Source organism: Wyeomyia smithii, chromosome 3 (genome assembly GCF_029784165.1).
Source record: "Wyeomyia smithii strain HCP4-BCI-WySm-NY-G18 chromosome 3, ASM2978416v1, whole genome shotgun sequence".
Taxonomy (NCBI): Eukaryota; Metazoa; Arthropoda; class Insecta; order Diptera; family Culicidae; genus Wyeomyia; species Wyeomyia smithii.
The window spans coordinates 253,705,144-253,726,198 of record NC_073696.1 but is presented as its reverse complement, the minus strand read 5'-3'; the positions used below and the strand labels follow the sequence as shown (position 1 = coordinate 253,726,198).

General features: G+C 36.5%; 2 protein-coding genes across 12 annotated transcripts in view; both read right to left on the bottom strand.

The window, feature by feature from the left end:
- Positions 1 to 21,055, bottom strand: part of LOC129730262 (low-density lipoprotein receptor-like) — a 595,327-nt gene that overhangs the window by 298,963 nt on the left and 275,309 nt on the right. The gene's annotated exons all lie outside the window — the stretch shown is intronic.
- LOC129730266 (general odorant-binding protein 45-like) lies at positions 2,409 to 7,936 on the bottom strand. Its single transcript, XM_055689458.1, has 2 exons — positions 4,459 to 7,936; positions 2,409 to 3,948 (listed from the first exon to the last, which is right to left on the bottom strand). Exon 1 carries the CDS (start codon positions 6,248 to 6,250, stop codon positions 5,348 to 5,350), a length of 903 nt encoding a protein of 300 aa, XP_055545433.1. The 5' UTR covers positions 6,251 to 7,936; the 3' UTR covers positions 2,409 to 3,948; positions 4,459 to 5,347.

The window sequence follows — 21,055 nt, the reverse complement described above, 5'->3', positions numbered from 1 at the left end:
TGTAACTGTATATCGATTTATTTAGCCTAACATTTAGCTCAGATAGATTTCAAAATAAAAATATGCCAAGTTACTTAGGGCAGTTAAGCCTACACATCCACAAAGTTTCACTAAGTTCTGAGAGGGTTATCGAGTTTACGCGAAACCCTTCAATTTTAATTATTCGATGTCCCCAATTTTGTTCTTTGACGTAGAATTACGTCATTCTTCAATAGGATGGCATGCCTTAAATCGAGGATGGAGTAAAGCGGCAGAATGCAATATTCAAAATGCTCATAAATTTGAGAACGGATTTTGATTGATATCTCATCGGATAGAGAACAAATTACAAATTTAATTCTTTAAATCAATTTTTGAAACATTTTTTTTTTTCATATTTAAGCGGTTGAAATTCATCGCCAAGATTAAAATTTCACCAATCGCGTGCCCGCAATGATCTAAGCACAGAAAACGCCGACGGCGAAATTTTATATGAGCCTCGTAGACTACAGTTTAGAATAGAAAACGAAACATTATTTTGCCGTTTTCTTTCTTTCTATGTTTAGGCAAGTGACAACCATAACTACTTAAAACAAATGATTCCGGGGCGCTAAAAAGCGCCATTGATGTTGTCACAAAAGTAAGCATGTTGATTCCGTTCACATATGAGGCGGGATAATTTTCGTTTCAGTGTTATTTCTAGCAGTATAGAAGTATATTTCGTTTACCCTAATTATCAAACGATTCTTCCGAGTTTTGAAGTTGCATTAATCTAGCGGTTTCAACTGTGTTACACATTTCTAAGCGACTCAAACACAACAACAAAATTTCAATTTAAATAATTCAACTTCATACGATAATCAAAATACAACTAGTCAAAATCACTTCTTTTTAAGGATTTTAGCACCAATTTTCAATCGCTCGAAATGGCTCATTTTATAACCAGCCAGGTAAGAAAATTCTGTATTGCTCTAAAAACGTGTTCATAGCCTTGAGAACGGCCGATTGCAATTTGTACTTGGCAGAAGAAATAAAACAATTTACTTGGAGCTAGTGTATTTCGTAATAGCAGTTTCAACTCCATTTGTGTTGCTCTCCTTACGAAGAGGCTTCTTCTTGTTGTGCTTTCAACGATATGCTTGTTGACCGTATACAGTTGACTGATGTACTTTCACACACAATGGTCGTCTGAATACTTACAAGTAATGTGCAACGCAGCCCGTCCTCTTTTTTCAATTCTGCCATTCTATCACTTACGCTACACCGCCTGATTGTTGTGTAAGTCCTCTCCGTCGGTAATTAGGTCAATCACACGGGTTTTCATCATGCGGGTAGCAGTTTTGTTCATCGTCACATCCAGGCCCCGATTTAAGGGGGCGATAAAGAGGCAAATGCCCCAGGCCCATCCCGGCTCAGGGGGCTCCCAAGTCCTTGCCATGGAAGCCAAACATTCAACCACTCGAAACAAAAGTAACATGTTCTTTAGGCATAACTAAAACATATGTAGTAGGGTGACAATGCCACGTTTGAGAAAAATTGAAAATTTCGTCTCCTCGAAAAATGTTCTCAGACAAACTGTCAGCTGTTGAGATGGGAAACTACCTCAAAAATTTGTAGCTGTGTTGATGACCAGTGTTTTTTTATAGAAAGAAGTAACAGACTTCTTGCTTCTTCCTATAAAATAACACTGGTCAACCATGTATCGAATTTGAATATTTGATTGAGGATTTATCCGAAGCAAAAAGCAGAAGACAGTGCTTCGCATAGTTTTATGATTTAAGCACTCCTACTACTTTAATGTATAACAATAAACGCTATCGACAATAATTACTTGCAATTTTTTTACCTTTGAATGTTTTCAGGAAAGAGGCCCCTTCCGGAAATATCTGCCCCGGGCCTCCCAAGACAATTTAGGCGGACATGGGGTTTTAGATGCAATTTTGTTATTTTACAGCCATACTTTCTATGGAGAAGTTGCTTCTTATGAATAGGTCTACATTTACACTGAAATGAAAATTAGGGTGGTACTTAAACCTGCAAAATAGAACAACTAAAACTTTTGTTTGTGAAAAAAATGTTAAACTATCTTTAGCAAATTTGTAAATCACTTGATCCTAAGCAATTTTGTAAAATGGAAAAAATTGGAGATATACTTTTTCATGAAATTTAATAAAACTGGTTTGAATTTGCTAACTTTTGTCAAAAAAATTAAGATTAAAGTTCTAAAAGTTGTCCGAACTCCACTTTACTGAGAAATTTGAAACAAGAATAATAGAGCAAAAAAAAACAGTTTTTTCAAAGCCACCCTAAGCGGAATTGCTAAAATTCAGTCAATTCAAGAGCTACAAAATTCCTTAAGATCAAGTGATCTATAACTTTGCCAAAGAGAGTTTACCATTTTTTTCACAAACAAAAATTTTAGTTGTTCTATTTTGCAGGTTCAAGGACCACCCTAATTTTCATTTCAGTGTAAATGTAGACCTATTCATAAGAAGAAACTTCTCCATAGAAAGTATGGCTGTAAAATCACAAAATTGAAACCCCATTTCCGCCTAAATTGTCGTTCTGTAACACTGCACAATGGTCCAGAAACCAAATTTAGGGGGAAATTTGGGTCTAGAGCTCTATAGCAACATTTTAGAGAAAAACTTTCTTCTACAAAGTTGTTACATATGATAATGCGCTCATTGAAAAATTATCAAAAATTAGGGTGACCAACATTTTCAATGCAATCAAGTATCTAACCTTTTTTTATCTTTGTAGATAGAAGAAAAATTTGTTCTACAATGTTAAAGCTCCATTGATTTTAAGTGACGTTGTAAAGAAAAGTTTTCTCAATCTTTGAAAACAACCGATTTATATTGAAAAAATATATTTTACGCTTTAACTTTTTTTTTTATTTCAAGTTTCATCTCAAAACCGTCTTTGAACGACTTTTAGAGCTTTTTAAGAGAAACAATTTGCAATGCTGACATCGTAAGTATCTCAATTTTACTCAAAGTTATTAATATTTTTCATCAAAAAATATGCGTTTTTCATCTGTATGTCATTCTTTTTCTCTGCTCCTGAATAAAATAAGAAAGAAGGCATAATCTTATTAATTTCCAGTTTGTAAAAACTAAAATCAACTTTATATTCTCGAACATTGTACTCATACAAAACTTCAGCTCAATCGGACTTGGGAAAGTGGTGCCTCAAATTTTTTTTTTCGACTTATGCAGAGAAAAACATTCGTTCGATATCGATTTTTTTTAATGCCAAATGTCTTCCAAATACATTAAACGTCGAGATCTAGTGTTAGCTAAAAAAAACTTTCTGAGAATTTTCGGCTGAGAAACTCCGTCATCTCATTTCAGGAACCATATCTATGCATTTTTCCATCGGTCAATGAAGTTAAACTTTGACCGTTTTGAGGCAAGTTTTAGTCATATATCGTCACCCCGATGTATACATTTATAGGTGAATCTTGATAAAAGCCCGCAACATTCTTACAAAGGATGCAAATTGAAAATATCAATATTGAGAGCGTCACGGAAATTGTCCAATTTCAAATACTTTTAACATTGTGATTGTGTGATGTACAATGAACAAGGACCATGACTATGACTATGCGATTATCAGGCCTTGAAACGAGGCTCAATACCGTCCAATATGGGTATTTCCGAAATCAAGATAATGCCGGAAGACCGGAAATCCACTCCAGACACCATTTTTAAATTCGAGATGGTGACTTCTAGTTTCTGACAAACAACCTAAAATGGTTCCTCAATTGTTACGATAAGCTTTCTCAATAGCCAATAAGTTAACAGTTCGGTAATTTGCAAGATAATTTCCTTTTTTTGACAAGCAGGTTTAAATTCCTATAAATAATGAGTTCAAATTGCGAAAGCAAGCAAATCCTAACAATTCAAATTACAAATTTCTAATAATGTTGAGAAGTCATAATTTTGATTTGGTTAACTAGTTCAACTAGTTAATTATATCTTCATTGTTTACTAGTTTTTTTTTTATTTTCAAATATAATATAGGGTGTCTAACGTCTTCGTCAGTGGATTTCTTCGGTCCTCTTTTGCATAAGATTGTTGCAAAAAAACTGCCGAAGAAAACCACTGACGAAGACGTTCGATACCCTTTATTTATTAAACTGTTTTCATTGTTTCAAAAAGTTTAATATATTTTCGATTCTTATTTATTTCACGGTTTTTGTGTTAAATGATGATACTGATATTATTGTTTTTTACTCGATTAGTATTGAATGTTCTTCAATCTATTTTTCAACGCTTTGTTTACACCATTTTATTGATGCATTGGTAATTATTGCGTATAATGAATAACAGTGATAATCATGTTCAGCTTTTACGGAAAGTTTACAGTACAATCTATCTTTCCGGCTAATCAGGGTAAATCTCGTCCAGTTTAATCATTATTTACAAAAAAAATGCTATTTGTCGTCTCGGCTCCCTACAGTTGCTCTGCCACCTGTACACAGCAGTACTTTTCCGCTTCTCCGCCGCGGTCGAGCGACAGCAAACAAGAACAGAATGAATTAATCATTGCAATTAACTGTCACGTCAGATTCCGCCACGTTTCTTGCAAACACCGACGCGCACCAATCCTCACTGTAAAACAATGGAAAACACCGCCAGCAGCGTTTGTTTGCAGTTTTGTCGCTCACTCCACTAGCGCTTAACTTGACTGGAGCGAAAAATAAAACTTTTCCCCAGCGGAATACCAAAGCCTCGCTCGCGATGATGGGCGATAACAGCAATCTTCACGGCCATGCGTCCCCTGCTGCTGCTGTTTTTTTATTTCTCCCCGGCAACTCAAAACTGATCGCACCACCTTGTTGCTTTGTTGTCGGTCGTAAAAATCCAAATTGCTGCTCAATCAATTTGCGGCGCGAGACAAAATAAAACCTATCGTAAATTTTGAGGTGAAAGATTATCGCACATAAAAAAAGAACGAATACCGTTAGTTAATCTGTATTGGGTCAAAGAAAACAAAATGATAGCTGCTTCAGATAAGTGACCTGAATAAGGAACGAAATCAATTAAGTGGCGAATTTCCCGATCAAAAGAATGCTCGCATCGTCGTTCCGCACAGGTGCGCAAGTAGGAAGAAGTTTGGGTTTTTCGTGTGAAGCACAGACTATTTGTGTGGGCGATAAAACCGGACTGATTGAAGTAATCAATTTCTTCGTTATCGGCATCGCCATCGGGTTGGATGATTTGGCGAAAAATTGAAATTTTTCCTGGCTGTCAAATTGTGCATGACAAATCCAACCGGAAAATAACATATTAATGATTGGGCGAGAGGAAGTCAAATCAGTGATGCGAAAAAAATTAACATAAACGTAATTTTTATTACTTTAATCATCGTCACTATACAGTAACAGCTCAGTCGGTGCTTCCCTCTGTTCCACCAGTCCTGCTGGCAGGGTCGGCATGGCGGTTGCCGTGTTGATAAGCACCTGCCGATTCCGGAGGGTGAACGCATTGAAGTGCTCCTTAAAGCACAGGTACAGATTTCGGTAGGCGTCTGTGCATTTATCGTTAATCATTGGCCGATTCGCTTCCATGCACTGTCGGGCGCGAGCTTTGAACTCTTCGATCGGTTGATCTTCGGCAAATTGGGCGTGCAGCCGCTCCAAGTTAGGACCCTCGCTGTCACTGTACAGATCGGTTCGGATACCGAAGCAGCGGAACAGACAGCGCGTTTCAGCATCATCCGGGTAGATACCCTGCTTATACAACTTTAAGTGATCTGGTGGGATTCGCAGGATACGGGCGCAGGTGACTTGCGCTCTGATGAACTGTTCGGCAGTCAGTTTTTCAATAGGAGCCGGAGTACTGCAGGGTTCCGACTGATGCATACCACATCGGAACGAGAAATACGCACGGGTACACGCGTCCGACGGATCGTAAGAGGCTAGCTTGCGCTCGACACACTGTAGAGCTTTTTGGGAAAATTTCGCAACGTCACCAGAGTTAGGAAAAAATTCCCGCGAGTTGTCGATCAGTAGACCTTTTTCGTCATCCCAGAAACCGAGGAGAATTCCAACGCAGCGGATCATACACATCGTATCCCGATCCGATGGATAGATGCTGATGTTATACTGTGCTACTCTGGATTCGGATATTCCGAGATACTGAGAGCATGTTGCTTGAGCCTTCAGCAAGTCGTCGTTCACAATTCGATTGCCTCTAGAGGATGGCACTGCAAGCACCAAAATCACCGCGAAAAGAAAGCACCACTTTTGATATCGCGCCATCACGTCCCAAGTTTGACTACCAAAATAGACTACCAAACTGATGATGAGTCGCTCAGATATATGCAATCGGCCTTTTAAAAGAAATCCACTGTACTCAGTATGGCACGTATCGCACGGCTGTAAACTTTAAACATGAAATATTTGTGATCCCCTCGAGCACCCGTGCATCCAAACCGAGTGCGGAAACGAGGCTTGCACTCCATTTGCCAACAGCAAACATGCATCAACAAACTTTATTCTGAAAAATGTCGACGTAAACACGCACTCTGTCTACCTGCCAAATGACGCGAACGCGCGCACACACACAGACACACCTTCAAGCGAGCGTAATCAAGTTTCAATCAAGCACGCATTTATCATTTACCATGTCGTCCGGAAAACCCCAGGCTCCTTCACCTGCCACGGCTGTAACCAATGTCCCATAAATAAAGATCAACAATCCCCTCGGAAAGTTCTTTCTCGAGTACTGAACGCTGGAGCCAGCGATAAACATGCGTAAAATAACGCTGCCGGAGGGTCTGCGAGTGTGTGACAAAATGTGTGCTACCTCCTTCTACTGCTGGCAAACTTTGGGGTTCAACCTTTCCCAGAGGTGGAAGAAAAAAACGAAGTGTTTGATGAGAAAAAATAAAGCAGGAGAACTAATTAATTTATTTGTAAATGCGAGTAATACCGGTACAGCATTACAAAATTTATAACAAAGCTTACAGGTACAAATTTCGTTCTGTCAAAAATGGAGATATTTTACTTCAGACTTGAAATTTGAAACATAAATCAGAGCACCGAAAATTTGCAAAATTAAACAAACGATTATTTATCGGGATCTAAAAATCAAAAATTAGTATGGAATAGTACAGTGATTGTTCAATTTTATCACTGGTTATTTGAACATGGTTATCATTTCGATTTTATCAAGCTAAAGATAAAACAATGTGAGAACAAAACAAAATATTATAAATTAAATATTTCAAGAACCTACTTAATCATAATCAAAATCTGATTTTATTTTTACAAAAACCACACAATGCTACATTTCACCGTGGTGCAGAACGACAATTCTGACGGAAATTAGGTTTTTGGTACATATTTGCGATTTATTAGCCATACTCTCTATCGATTGTTATGAGTAGGTCTACATTTGAATTGAAACAACTAAATAATTAAACAACTAAAATTTTTGTTTGCGTATAAAAAAGGTTGTACCATTTCCCGCGAAGTTGAAGATTACTTGATTTTAAGCTATTTTGTGAAAAAATATTTTTCTGCAATTTTGTTCAAAAATTCTGCAATTTTGTTAAAAAAAAAAAACAGTTTTTCAGACAATTTTTTAAATTCAAATTGCTCAGCAAAGTTATGTCCAGATGACTTTTAGAACTTTGAAGGAACAACTTTTGGTGGCTAATCTTCAAAGATGTCTTTTACAGGTTATTAAAGTTTTAATTTTAAAAATATGTCATTTTTTTAAAAGTCTATATATTTGAACGGGGCAAATGAAAAAAGTATCTTCTAGTTTCATTTCGAAGAGCACCTTGTATACTTTATGGTACGAAAATTTAGAGATAAGTTTCTTCTTAAAATTGAATAAAATAGGTTCGAATCTGCTAATTATTTGTCAATAAGGTAAGGTTTCTATTATAGCTTTAATTTATTTCTTTTATTATTATTTCTTTACTGTCGAGACTTTCAGCCTTGATTCTGCCAGAGGAAGAAAACAAAGAAAAATATAGAATACTAGTGTTAAAAAGCTCAAAGAGTCGTTCGAGGTATACCTGTAAAATGAAAATAAGCGCTTCAGCTTACATAAAATTTCCTCTTAAATTTCCTCTTAAATCTTAAATCCTCATTGTGCAATTGATGATTTTATGAATTATTTATTCTAGTCATAAATAATATGAAATGAATAAAAAAAAACAAACATAACTATAAAATATGCGCCAAGTTAATGAAAAAAAAAGCGTGAATGATGAAAAAGGCAATTAATATGAACACATTCGTTGAAACTTGATTGTGAAAGTAAACTAAAGATAAAATTAAAGTGTAAGTAAATTCAAACTTGAAGATTAATTTCAATTAACAATATCCTAGTCTCAAGATAAAAAGAATTCATAATGTTTTCAAAACAATTAAATTACAATGGTATTACGTGCTAGAGCATGTAAATAAAAACCTGAAATAAGTCAGAAGCAGACAACGAATTATGGAAGTTAAAAAATCTTTTTTCTCTCGTATTCTTTTTTTTCTCTCTCTCGTCTCTCTTTTTCGTTTCCTCTCGTTTATCTTTTTCTTTCTCTTACTTGTATCTCTCTATTGTCTCTTTCTTCTCTCTCTTGTCTCTCTCTCTCTCTCTCTTGATTTTCTTGTCTCTCTCTTGTATCTTTTTTTTTTGTCTCTCATAGATTTTCTCTTTCTCTCTTGTCTTTTTTTAACTTTCTCTCTTCTCTCTCTTGTCTTTTTACTTTCTCTCTCTCTCTCCCTCTCTTGATTTTATCTCTCTCTCTCTATTTTACCCCTATCTTTATCTTGTCTCTCTTTTATTTCCTCTCTCTCTTGTCTCTCTTTTACTTTCTCTCTTTCTCTTGTCTCTTTTTTACTTTCGCTCTCTCTTCACTCTCTTTTAGCCCCCCCCCCCCCCTCTTTATCTCTCTCTTTTGCCTCACTTTTATATTCCCTCTCTCTTTTGTTTTATACTAATACTAAGAAAAGGGAATTTGAAATCGCTGAATTCAATGTAGTGGAGTATTTGTATACAAGCGTCTAATATTCAATTCTATCATGCAATATTGAACAGTGAAACTAAGTGAAATTGAATGATTTAAATTCGTAAAATAGTGACCATGCTACACTCTCTCATTCCTATTTTTTTCTCTCTCGTCTCTCCTTTAAGTTTCCTCTTATTTCTATTTTTCTTTTTTTCTGTCTCATCTCTGTTTTCGGTTTCTCAGGTTCAATTCTCTTTTTTATATCTCTCTATCTCTATCTCTCTCTATCTAGTCTATCTTTTTTTTATCATCTTATTATCTATCTCCATCTTTCTTTCATCTCTTTCTCGCTCTTCTTTTTATCATCTCTCTTTCTCATCTTTCTTTTTCTCGTATCTCCTTCTCTCTGTCTCGTATTTCCATTTGTTACTCTCTCGTCTTTGTTTTCTTTTTCTCCCTCACACACACTTCTCTCTCTCTCTCTCTGTCTCTCTCTATTTCACACACTCTTTTCTCTCTCTCTTTTTTTCTCTTCTCTCTTCCTTACTTTCTCTCTTTTATTCTCTCTCTCTGTTTTTTCTCTCTCTTTTTTTCTCTCTCTCTCTTTTTTTCTCCCTCTCTTTTTTTCTCTCTCTTTTTTTCTCTCTCTTTTTTTTTCTCTCTTTTCTCTCTATCTCTTTTTCTCTCTATTTTTTTTCTCTCTTTTTTTTCTCTCTCTCTTTTTCTCTCTCTCTCTTTTTTTTCTCTCTCTTTTTTTTCTCTCTCTCATTATCTTCTTTTTCTTTTCTTTCTTTCTCCTTTTTTCTCTCTCTCTTTTTCTCTCTCTCCCTCTCTCTTTATCTCTCTCTCTCTCGCTCTCTTTATCTATCTATCTATCTCTTGCTCTCTCTCTCTCGCTCTTTCTCTCTCTCTTTTTCTCCCCCATCTCTTCTCTCTCTCTACCATCTCTTCTCTCTCTCTCTCTCTCTCTCTCTCGTCTCTGTTTCAACTCACTTTTACTTTCTCTTTATTGTCCCTCTTCTCTCTTTCTCTCGTATTTCTCTCTCTCTCTCTCATATTTTTTTTCTCCCTGTCGTATTTTTTTTTTCCTCTTATCTTTTCTTCATTCTCTCTCATTCCTATTTTTTTCACTCTCTTGTCTCTCTTTTAAGTTTCCTCTCATCTTTATTTTTCTTTTTTTTCTGTCTCATCTCTCATCTCTGTTTTCGGTTTCTCTGGTTCGTTTTTCTGTTTTTATATCTCTCTCTATCTTTCTCTCTCGTCATTCTTTTTTTTAATTTTTACCATCTTATTTTCTATCTCTATCTTTCTCTTATCTCTCTCTCCCTCGCCTGTCGCTCTTCTTTTTCTCCCTCGTTTCTTATTCTCTCTCTTTCTCGTCTTTCTTTTTCTTGTATCTCCTCTTCTCTTTCTCTCTCGTATTTCCATTTGTTACTTCCTCTCGTCATTGTTTTCTGTTTTCTCTCTCTCACTCTTGTTTCTCTCTCTCTCTCACTCTTTTTTTCTCTCTCTCTCAAACACTCTTTTTTCTCTCTGTTTTTTCTCTATCTCGGGTTTTTTTCTCTCTCTCTTTTTTTTCTCTGTCTCTTTTTTTTCTTTCTCTTTTTTTCTCTCTCTCTCTCTCTTCGCTCTCTCATTATCTTCTTTTTCTTTTCTTCTCTTTCTTTCTCTTTTTTTTCTCTCTCTCTCTTTCTCTTTCTCTCCTTTTCCTCTCTCTCTCTCTCTCGTTTTCTCTCTCTATATTTTTCTCTTCTTTGTTTCTCTCTCTTTACCTTTGTTTTCTCTCTCTTTTTCTTTTTTTCTCTTTCTCTCTCTTTTTCTTGTTTTTCTCTCTCTCTTTTTTTTCTCTCTCTTTTTTTCTCTCTCTCTTTTTTTTCTCTCTTTTTTTCCTCTCTCTTTTTTTTCTCTCTCGTTTTTTTTTCTCTCTCTTTTTTTTTCTCTCTTTTTTTTCTCTCTTTTTTTCTCTCTCTTTTTTTTCTCTCTTGGTTTTTTCTCTGTCTGCTCTCTCATTCTCTTCTTTTTCTTTTTTCTCTCTCTCTTCTGTAAAAAAAAATCGCAAAAAATGCGAAAGAAACAATTTTCGGCAGCTCAAACTGTTGTTATATTTTGAAATGATCTTTATTGAGTAGTCAAATTTCACTGAATAAACTCTTTCGGCTATACTACATGGAGGTGTAAATTAAAAATCTATTAACAGAAAGGAGACAAAATTGTCCCTTTTTAAATGCTGACATGCAAATTACGTCCTCTGATTGGTCGCCTGCCGGCTTACCCTAAAAGGGTCCACAGAATAGTACACCTAGGTAGCCGGGAATGCACTCTTGGTGCTCTAAAAGAGCCTTTGGTAGCTGGTGAGGTGGGCGCGGGTTGGTTGAGCCGGTATCAGCTGGCTTTTCGAATTTGCTTTCGGCTTAAACAAATCACTTGCCAATTGATCACATATCTCAGAAGCAGCTCGGATAGTAAACAAAAGACTTTGGAAGTGAATGCTTTCTTGCTCTGTTCAGTCAGTGATATCGTATTTTTATGTACGAATTAAAAGCCAATAACCCTCCAATAGCTTGTTTGAGCAAAAAATCAAATATACTGTGATGCTGCATGATTATTCTTTGAATGTTCAATCGTTGTTATTCGCATTAGCTTGGAACATGTACAATAGAGCAATTCCACAAAGACGGGCAACCAATTTAGACGAACATTTTTGATTTGGCTGAAACTTTGCATAAACGTTTCCATGGGCAAAAGATGCCATTTTGTGCTATTGGTTTAAGTTTTTGGAACACGACTCATTTTTGAGAAGCTATTGAAAAATGCTATTTTGGGAAGGTATTGATGATTACAAATATTTTTAGGGCCAAAACGGTTTGTATGATCGGTGTGACGTCTTTGGCAAAGTTATAGATCAAAATTTTGTCTTTCCGATAAAAACATCCACTCTAAAAGTATTGTTTATTTTTTTTTTAAAGTTAAAAGAAAAATTTAAAATAATTAATCTGAAAAAGCTCATTTTTCAAAAATCTAATTTTTTTTCATAAAAACTACAAAAGATTACCTAAACAACGCAACCGGTTTGATCATGGAGAAATCAAGAAAAAAAAGTTATGATATTTTGAAAAATCAATAGTAAAAAAATGTTTTCTGTCGTCGTAAAAGTAGATCCGATGGTACTTTCTTACGGGAAGACAAAATTTTTGATACCTACCGCTAAACGCAATTCGAAAAGTCGATTTGCATTGGTACCCTACTGTTTATGTCATTCGATAATCAACAATTCGAATATTGTTCTCGAATTGACTAGTGACTGAACTACGCAACGGTTTATTGTAAACGCAAGTGCACGGTAACCGGTATCGCTTAAGATAGCAAGAATCACTCTATCTGTTATGTTGTTTTCTCTTCAATATTCTCCTGGACTAATATCTCTGCTCTTTCTCTTCAATATTCTCGAAATTCATCTTTTTATATCAAATATGTGTTAAATTTGCGTGGGACCTCCCCCTTTAAAGTAGAGAGTGATATCAAACCATCATAGAAACATTTCTTGTACTCTAAAAACACTTTAACTGTCCAAATTAGGTTTCATTTGCTGGATTAGTTCTTGAGTTATGCAAAAATTTTTGGGTGGGAGACCTATCTTCCAGAAGAGGGAGGGATGTGTAATCATCATAGAAATATCTGCTCATAGAAATCATAGAAACAGTGCTCAAAAAAATCTCCACATGCCAAATTTAGTATGTACTAACTTTCGAGGCGATCGAGTCAGTAATTTTTAAGTCTATATGGATCAGACACAGAGAGAACTCCCCTGTTATAAGTTTAGAAAATAGGAAACTAGTCTTTAAAATAAGATTTTTTGAATATCTAAATACTAAAGCATGTAGCAGGCCACAATGTTTACCATATGATTTGTATATAATCCACACACACACAACTTTGTAGAAGACACAAAAAAGATAGCTACAACACAGATCGAGTTATTGTAGAAAATGTGAAAAAGCGACAAACGTTTTTTTTTTAATTTCGTAGAATGATTATGACAATAATAAGCAGTTTTCGATTGCTATTGTAGAAGCAATCTTTTCTATGTCTTCTACAAAGTTGTTTGTTTCGTTTGTGTAGTCTAATATGAAGCAGTATGTCTTCAAAATAAAAGTAGTTGGGAGAAAACTATCTTTGGTCGTATTTTTTTAAAAAACATTATCTACAACTTTACTGAAAACACCATTTCTTTTAAGTGCCCGACTGAAAAGTTAGATTTTGAAGCGCCACTAGCGGCGGAGATCCGAACTAAAATTTGTGTAAAACATAACTTACGCAAAAATTTGTCTTACAATATCAAGTTTCATTTCATTCAACGTCATTGAAATTTAATTATTGTTAATGTGTTGTTAATGTCCCAAAAAAACTGACTATTTTATTTTTACTTTCTGGACTTATTATTAAAAGATGCTAGAAGTTAAAATTTAGTTTCTTAAAAGAAAAAAAAATTTTTTGCTGTTGTTTTGTAAATTAAAATTCAGTGTTTATTAAGATAATTAGAATTTAAGATAGTTTTTCTATACTATCAAATATTTCTGAACTACAATGCTATAATTCTTTGAAATAAAGGCCTATGCTGAAAGCTATACGTTCTTTACGAAAACTACTCTTGAGTCTAAAAAAAAAACAAAGTTCAATTTGCTGAGTTAAATACGAATGAAAAAATTCATCAAATTAAAAATTGTTGATATTCGACGATATTCGGCCATTCAGTGTGATTTTGCTCAATTATATTTTAAAAGTCATAATTCTGATGAGTGAATATCTGAAATTTGAACTAAATGCATAAAAAAAATTTAAAAGTCCTTCATTTGATACCTAAAAAAAATTGAAAAAATAAACATAAATTTAAATGTTGAAAACTCAAAAATTAAAAAAAAAAATCAGAAATTATATGTCAAGAAAAACATATATATAAGAAAAAATAATTTAAATTATTCAATTAATTGAATCGAGTTATTGAATTGAATCATTTTCAAACTGAAACAGCAAAGTTAGAAAAACAGAAGTGAATTCAATAACACTGGTCGATATATGCACAAAAAAGCAAGGGACACCAACATTCACAGAAACTGTTTAGAAACTATAATCTGTTTTTCAATTTGAGCTCAAATTCAAGGAATTGTCGAAAAAAACTTAGAAGACTTTTGAGCTAAATTTTTTCTCTCAATCTTTTAGTAGTAGGTTGGTATTTCCTATTTTAGATAGTATCTTTTTAAATTTGATTTGGCCATATAAATACAAAAAGCTACGTTTGATTAGAATTAAACTAAATTGAACACAACAAATAGTGACATCAACGGATGAGCTTGTGTATTGTGCCTATTTACGAAAGGCACATCCACATTCCTGAGAACTTTCCGTCCATTGTAGATTTCAATCAAACAAACCACAAAAATTGAATCGTCATGTCATAAATTCCGGCTCATCTACCAGAAAAACCACCCTTTAATTCATTTCATTTGTTCCTTTTCGTCCCACTTGGGTCGTAGTCGAACTCACTCCAGACCGAAATCCGGCTTTTCCACACTCAAGCAAACTAATACCCGGAAACAAACAACAGTTCATACGAACCCATCTCAGTCGAGGGAAAAATTTGCATGGATAGTACTTGCTAGGCTCTTGGTGGCGTTTTATACAACACCCTGTCACCGATAAGCACCGTTTTTCCCCTCTTCTTTTTCACCATCGTGTAGCAAACATCCCAATAAACCCACCCTGAACCGTAAGTGGCAGAAAAGCTTCCTGTTTGTTTCTCGAGCTGTGAATATTTCAAATTCGCCTGCATGTGTACTACCAGCCTGTGCACTAGGTAAGAGCCGGTGAGGGGGGTTGATACAGTGCGGTGGTACCTCGTTAAGTTGAACGAAGGAACAAGCAACTCACATAGCAAAGGTGAGAATATTCGGACATTCAGGCGGCGTAGCGCTTCGACGCCTAAACGCCTAAACGCCAGTTCCCGACATGCATGGGCGATACAACGACGACGACGACTACGCTGCTTGTGCTGATGTTGCAGCAAACGAGTTGTTTACAAAGCTCTTACCGAGGCACAGCTGCCACCGACGACGATGATGACGATGAGCTTTCCGTCTGTGATTATTTGGTGTAAATCCTTGTTCCAGTACAAGCAAAAAAAACTAACTAACTCTATCGAGATTATTGTGTAGGTTTGCTAAACTCGATTGCTTCTAGGAGTTTGTAGGAGTAATACAACCGTAGATTGTTGATGACAAATTCGATTCAATATACAGCAATTATACAACCCCTGCATCACTTCCAGAAGTGACCCAGAATCGATTCAGCAGACGTAAAGTATTTGTAGAAATAAAGAAAAAAAAAACTTTTCTCGTCAGAACGGGCCAGCACAGGTCGTGAAAGCTTTATCAGCCTAGGGTCAGCAACACGTTCTGCTCCTAATGGAAGCTAATACGTGCAGCCACGGATCGCCGATAGTCCGATCAGAAATTGCTGGACACCGGCAACAACTGGAAATAAGAACAAATCGGAAAAGTAGCACAAGAAAAATGAAAAGTGTCTACGTGTCAGGAATTGATTAGGAGGAGAGAGTTTCGCAATGTGCTTTTTCCACTATTTATATTTTCTATGATAGCATAACAGGGCGTGGGAGCAGCATTCGATCCCATTGCCATCGAATTCTAGTTAAGTTCTTCATCGGATTCAACGAAACTACATTCGAAGACATCGAAACAAACTGGAGAAGATGTACACGTGAAATGACATGTGTGCGACAATGGCAGGAGTGTAGGATTCTTCAACAAAGAAAGCAAAAATTGCAGAATTGCTTATTTGTATTTCTGTTCTGTTTGCTATTTTATCCCCGCCTTGTAAGTGAGAATTGTTTTGCTGTTGGAAGGGGGGAAACTTTTCTGTCCTTCTCAGATTTCTGTCCCATTTCTTTCGCTTCAGGATAAAATATTACGCGCGGCAAGAATCGCTAGAGATGCTAACATTTGCACCAGTGAAACACTGTGTTAGCTGTTGAAGTTTTTTCAACAACTTTGAGAAGAATATAAGCTCACCTTCTGGATCGAGCATCAAGCTATTGCATATCACTTCAGCAACTCTTGTGATTGAACCAACAGGGCGCAGGCTAGAGTTGATGAATTCACGGCAGTTCTAGCTCAGGATAGATTATTCAACAGTTAGTCAGTCTGCTGCAAACGGGATAACATAATTTATTCTGGCAGCAAATACGGCAGAGCGAAATTGGAATACGCCGGTGCTGCTAGTACACTGCATAATGAAACAGGTTGAACCTTGCGGAAGAGACGGAATTAAATGCTGCGTTATAGCATCTGACAAACCAATCTGCTGTTTGTTTTATTCATACGTTTATTTATTTCGTGTCCAGTGTTCTTTTCTGTGAGTTTTCCTCTAATTACTCACTTTAAGATCTGAGTTTTCGACTAAACATTTTGAAAAATTCATTCTTTTTTTTTCAATTTTCATTCTATTTTCATCACATTTCATTTTATATTTTCTCATTTTGTACTCTTACACTTACACCATTTCAGTGAAAATAAAAAAAAACAAACAGACTATGACAAACCGCTGCTCATCTCTTTTGTTGGAATATCGTACCTTTCAAAGCAAAGCAAAGGGCCTCTCGTTTTCAGTAATTTAATACAGCAACTTTGAAATTCAGCAGCCCTTCACCCTTGTTGGCCTTATTAGATTCAAGCGAACCCTTCAGCCCTTGGCTAATTATATTAGGTTTTTTCTTCCCTTCTTACGCGTACTATCGTAAAGTTAGCAAAACAATCGAAAAAATTATACCTCTTCGGGTTCGGGGGTTTTTTCTCAAGCGTTTTAAAGTTTTGCGGAATCCAGCGCGCCCCAAACATTTAAAACACGTTTAGCCAAAGCACGGTACAGTAATCACAGTCAAAAGCCAGCTAAATCTCTCACCACGCACCGGCACAGCTTACATACGGGTGAGTATAGATACATATATCTTGTAAACGACGTAAATACCAGCGCCAGAAGCTTAGGACCCGAAAGGTAATAAAATATGCAGGATAACAGCAAGAGATCAGTATTCCACTAAACTGAAAACCGAAAGGCAGAAGAACGACACGAAACTACAGGAACGGTTCCTCCGTACTTACCGGTTTGGCACGTAACTTGGCCCTCGAGTTTTCCTACAACCCGAAAGTAATACCGAAGCCGGCGTGCTCGAAGCTTTTTCGCCATCCGAGCCGGAAGCTGAAATCTAACTTTTGCGGGCATTAAATAGCTCTTGTACCTGTCCAATGTGTGTGTGTGTGATACGAGATGTGAGAGCGAGATACCGAAGGGTGGAGCAGAGCCGTGCGTAGGATTTGGGGGGAATTGCATTACGACACTGTGACCGGATGATTGGGAATATTAATATTTCTGGTGTGTTTACCATGATTGCCGGTTTCCCATATCAACTGCCCGAAGAGGACGCAAGAAATTGTATGATCGATTTGATTGAGTTATTGAAGATAAAGTGATTTCTGGCTGTCAAAATTGTATTTCATGTTATTCACCAGTAACATAAGTTGTTACTGATTGTCTGATTGCTTTGCTGTTAAAGACTTCCACTATTTTTTTGTTCCTGAATACAATTTCTCTTATCTTAAATCTTTATTTAACTAAATTGCAAAAACTTATTGGATGCGCAACTAAGTTGTCGCTGTCGCTAGTTTCTAGTTACAACTTTGTCCCATCTTTCTCTAAGTCTTCTAAGGCTATTCACGAATCAAATCATTTTTCGATGTCTTTATATGAGCAGAACTGTTTTTCAGCCAGACCACGGCCATCGAACGGAACAAGTAATAATTGGACGGCATAATATCTGGGGAATATGGTGACTACCCATTCATATTAAAATTTCAACAACTTTGGCAGTATGGGGCCGAGCGTTGTCATGCAGTAGAGTCACTTTTTCGTGCCTTGTACCTATTGTGGCTGTTTTTCGCGCACGGCACGGAATCTATTTTTTCTCACATGTCACGATGCGATGAAGAAAACCTTTCCTTTTTTTCGCCACTGAAGAAGTTGTTCACAGACGAAAAAACGATGCTCAACGTCTCTTGGATTCAAATCACAAGGAACTCAAGTTCCTTGTTTTTAAATCATTCTCGAAGCATGCAATCACTTGTAAAAGGCTTGGTAGCCAACTCCTAGTGCCTGAGCAAACTGTTCCTGCGTTCGGCATGAATTCTCATCGCGAAATTCCTCCAGTTCTGCATCTTTGAAGGTTTTCGGCCTTTCCCACGAAATTACCCTCTTGAAAACAATGGAACTAATCAGGAGACAATGGGGACATTGTTAAAAAACCAGACATTTTTACACCGCTTAAAGTATATGACGCAACAGTTAAATCACAAACGGGTCAAAGCGGGTTGTTTACTATATGTCTCAGCTTGGTCATGGTTTAGATATGTCGGAATCGATCAGCATGCACTGCTGACACCATCTATTGACAAATAACGAGAACTTAGTTATGCACCTTAGGCGTCGTACACAAATTACGTTACGCGTGAACATAGGGGGGGAGGTGGGGGGGGGTCTAGTTGAGATCGTTACGTAACTGTGATGTTTGCTCAAAATTGCAAATTTCGAGGGGTGGGACAGGTTGTACAGCGTTACGTAATTTTAGGGGGGGGAGTCATATCGAACGTTACTTATCATTACATAGGGGGGGAGAGGGGATCTGGAATCTAGGTTTCAGCGTTACGTAATTTGTGTACGACGCCTTACATATTTTTATTACAAGGTTCTTCCGTAAGCAGACTACGAAGTGAAGAAACAAATTTGGGAGTTCAAGAAAAAAATGAATTTCTTCATGGGCGTCTTAGTCGAATGGAATTGAATATTAAGAACAGTCGTGAACAATACACGTAAGCAACCGAAATACATTCGTATCTGCTGACGGTAAAGAGGGTATTCGATCGTTTGGTAGTAGAATTAAATAAAAACATAACCTATTCTCACCATTCTGTTCAACAGTATTTTGCGAAAGAATATATAAAGGCACTGTTCCTGCGAATATTTATTCTCTTAGTCAATTTGATTCATACGGAAGAATGGAATATCTTCTTTTAGGAATTTTTCCTGATCCGAGTGCCTAATAATGATATTATATTTTTAGAACCTAAACGGGTTCGGTATAGCGTCTTCAGTAAACTTTTAATAATTTTGTCCCTCAATCTACAATTTTGCCGAAGATACTTGATGGGACTCACCGTTTGGCTTTGAAAATACTGTTAAAAAATATTTAAAAATTAAATAAAAAATCCAGTTTTTTGAAAAGTGGGATTTTTTAAACAGTTGAACAAATTATATAATTTTTTTCCCGGTGGACAAAACTACTATCTATGCAACTTTGCCAAAGACATCCTGTTTCCATTCATGTCTCCATACCTTTAGCAGAAGTAAATGGAAGCATAACCTATTCTCAATATTCAATTCAATTTTAGTAAGACGCTCAAGAAGAAATTCATTCCAAGACATCATACAATTAATCGGTAACCGTTCTGACTTCAAAAATATTTGTAATCATTAATATTATTTTTACATAACCCCTTTTCAAAAAAAAAGCACAAAATGACATATTTAGCCCATAGGAGCATCTGTGCAAAGTTTCAGCCAAATCAAAAATGAGAATTAAAGAAAAAATGTTAAAATTGGAACCAGTCATTCCAAAAGTACAGCCTTTTTCGATGTCTTCTCAGAATACATTTTTCCCCTGATTGGTACATTTTTATTGAATTGCTCAGAACTGAAAAGACAACTTTACAACTAAAGTTAAGAGAAGCCAAGCTCTTACATTTCACTCATTAACTTATTTAATTAAATGATATCAACAGTAGGATAATATATAAAAACCATAGGAGGTTGTATCCAAGACACGACCGCATGACTGACGTAGTATTACGGACACTATTGAAAACCAACCACCAATACCCCCCCCCCCCCCTTTGGCTTCAGAAAAACTGAAGCCGAATAGCCGAATGAAAGAAGAAATGACGGTAGAAAGGAAAAGATGAAAAGTACAATGACTAATTTCGTAAATCAGATAGAAATTGTACCCACCCAAGCAGGAGAGCATAGCAAAATCATAACTCATCAATACCATATTTTGTGATAAGATCTAATCGTGTTATTAGACAGATATTCACGTTTTCATCACGCATATCAAAGGAATGTCAAATTTTCTCATCACATCTCGTTGTGCCTTTCTTAAGATATTTGAATTTAATTTTATAGGTCTCGTTGCGCGTTTTCAAGTGAAAACAGTTTGTTATTAATTATTCGTTACAGGTTAACTAAAATAACTCAAAAATATAATTTTTTATGAGATTATTGAGTTTGATAAATATCCCATGGAAGGTAATTAGGTTAGCTTACTTGCAAGAAAATTGTACACCCTTGCGAGCGGCCTTCCGGCAGTTAACCGGAACATTCTCCAAGGCATGTTTTTGAGTTCTTTCTTTGTTTTATTTATCAATTCCTCCCCAGCTTTCGCAACAAAATTGTTGGAGTAGATCTTACCCTTCAGGTTTACCCAGAAATTCTCGATGGGACGCAACTTGGGGACCTTGGGTACCAACCACATCGATACTCAGCCGCACCATCTCCTCCAACGATCGCTTCAAGTAAGGGACCAACGTCAGATCTGGCCAAAACACCGCAACTTCTAGCAGGCACTTCGTCATAGTAAACCGTTCACGGCCAATCCGAAGCGAAAGAACAGCGGCTTTGACATTCCCTGCTCGCTGATTGTCAGTCACAGCAGCAACTTCTTGGAGTACTTGGTGTGTGATATAAACTTCACCTCGATGCTCACTTCCTTCGTGGGGGAAGTAAAGTACGAAGTGCCCTGCCAGTCGTTGCCATCCAGAGTAAGATAGGTCTCGTCGTTCATCACCACCGTCACGTCGCAATTTGCTAGGAAAATCGACTTGACCATCTTATTCAAGCACTGCGCTGCGTCATTGCCTGCAGCTCCGAGACCAGTGACGGGACCGCCGCTTTCTAACATGTATGGTGATATTCGCCAGATACTTTTTCA

What these genes read in the sequence shown, in the direction of transcription:
- LOC129730266 (XM_055689458.1), bottom strand. Translation starts at nt 6,250, where the DNA reads ATGGCGCGATATCAAAAGTGGTGCTTTCTTTTCGCGGTGATTTTGGTG.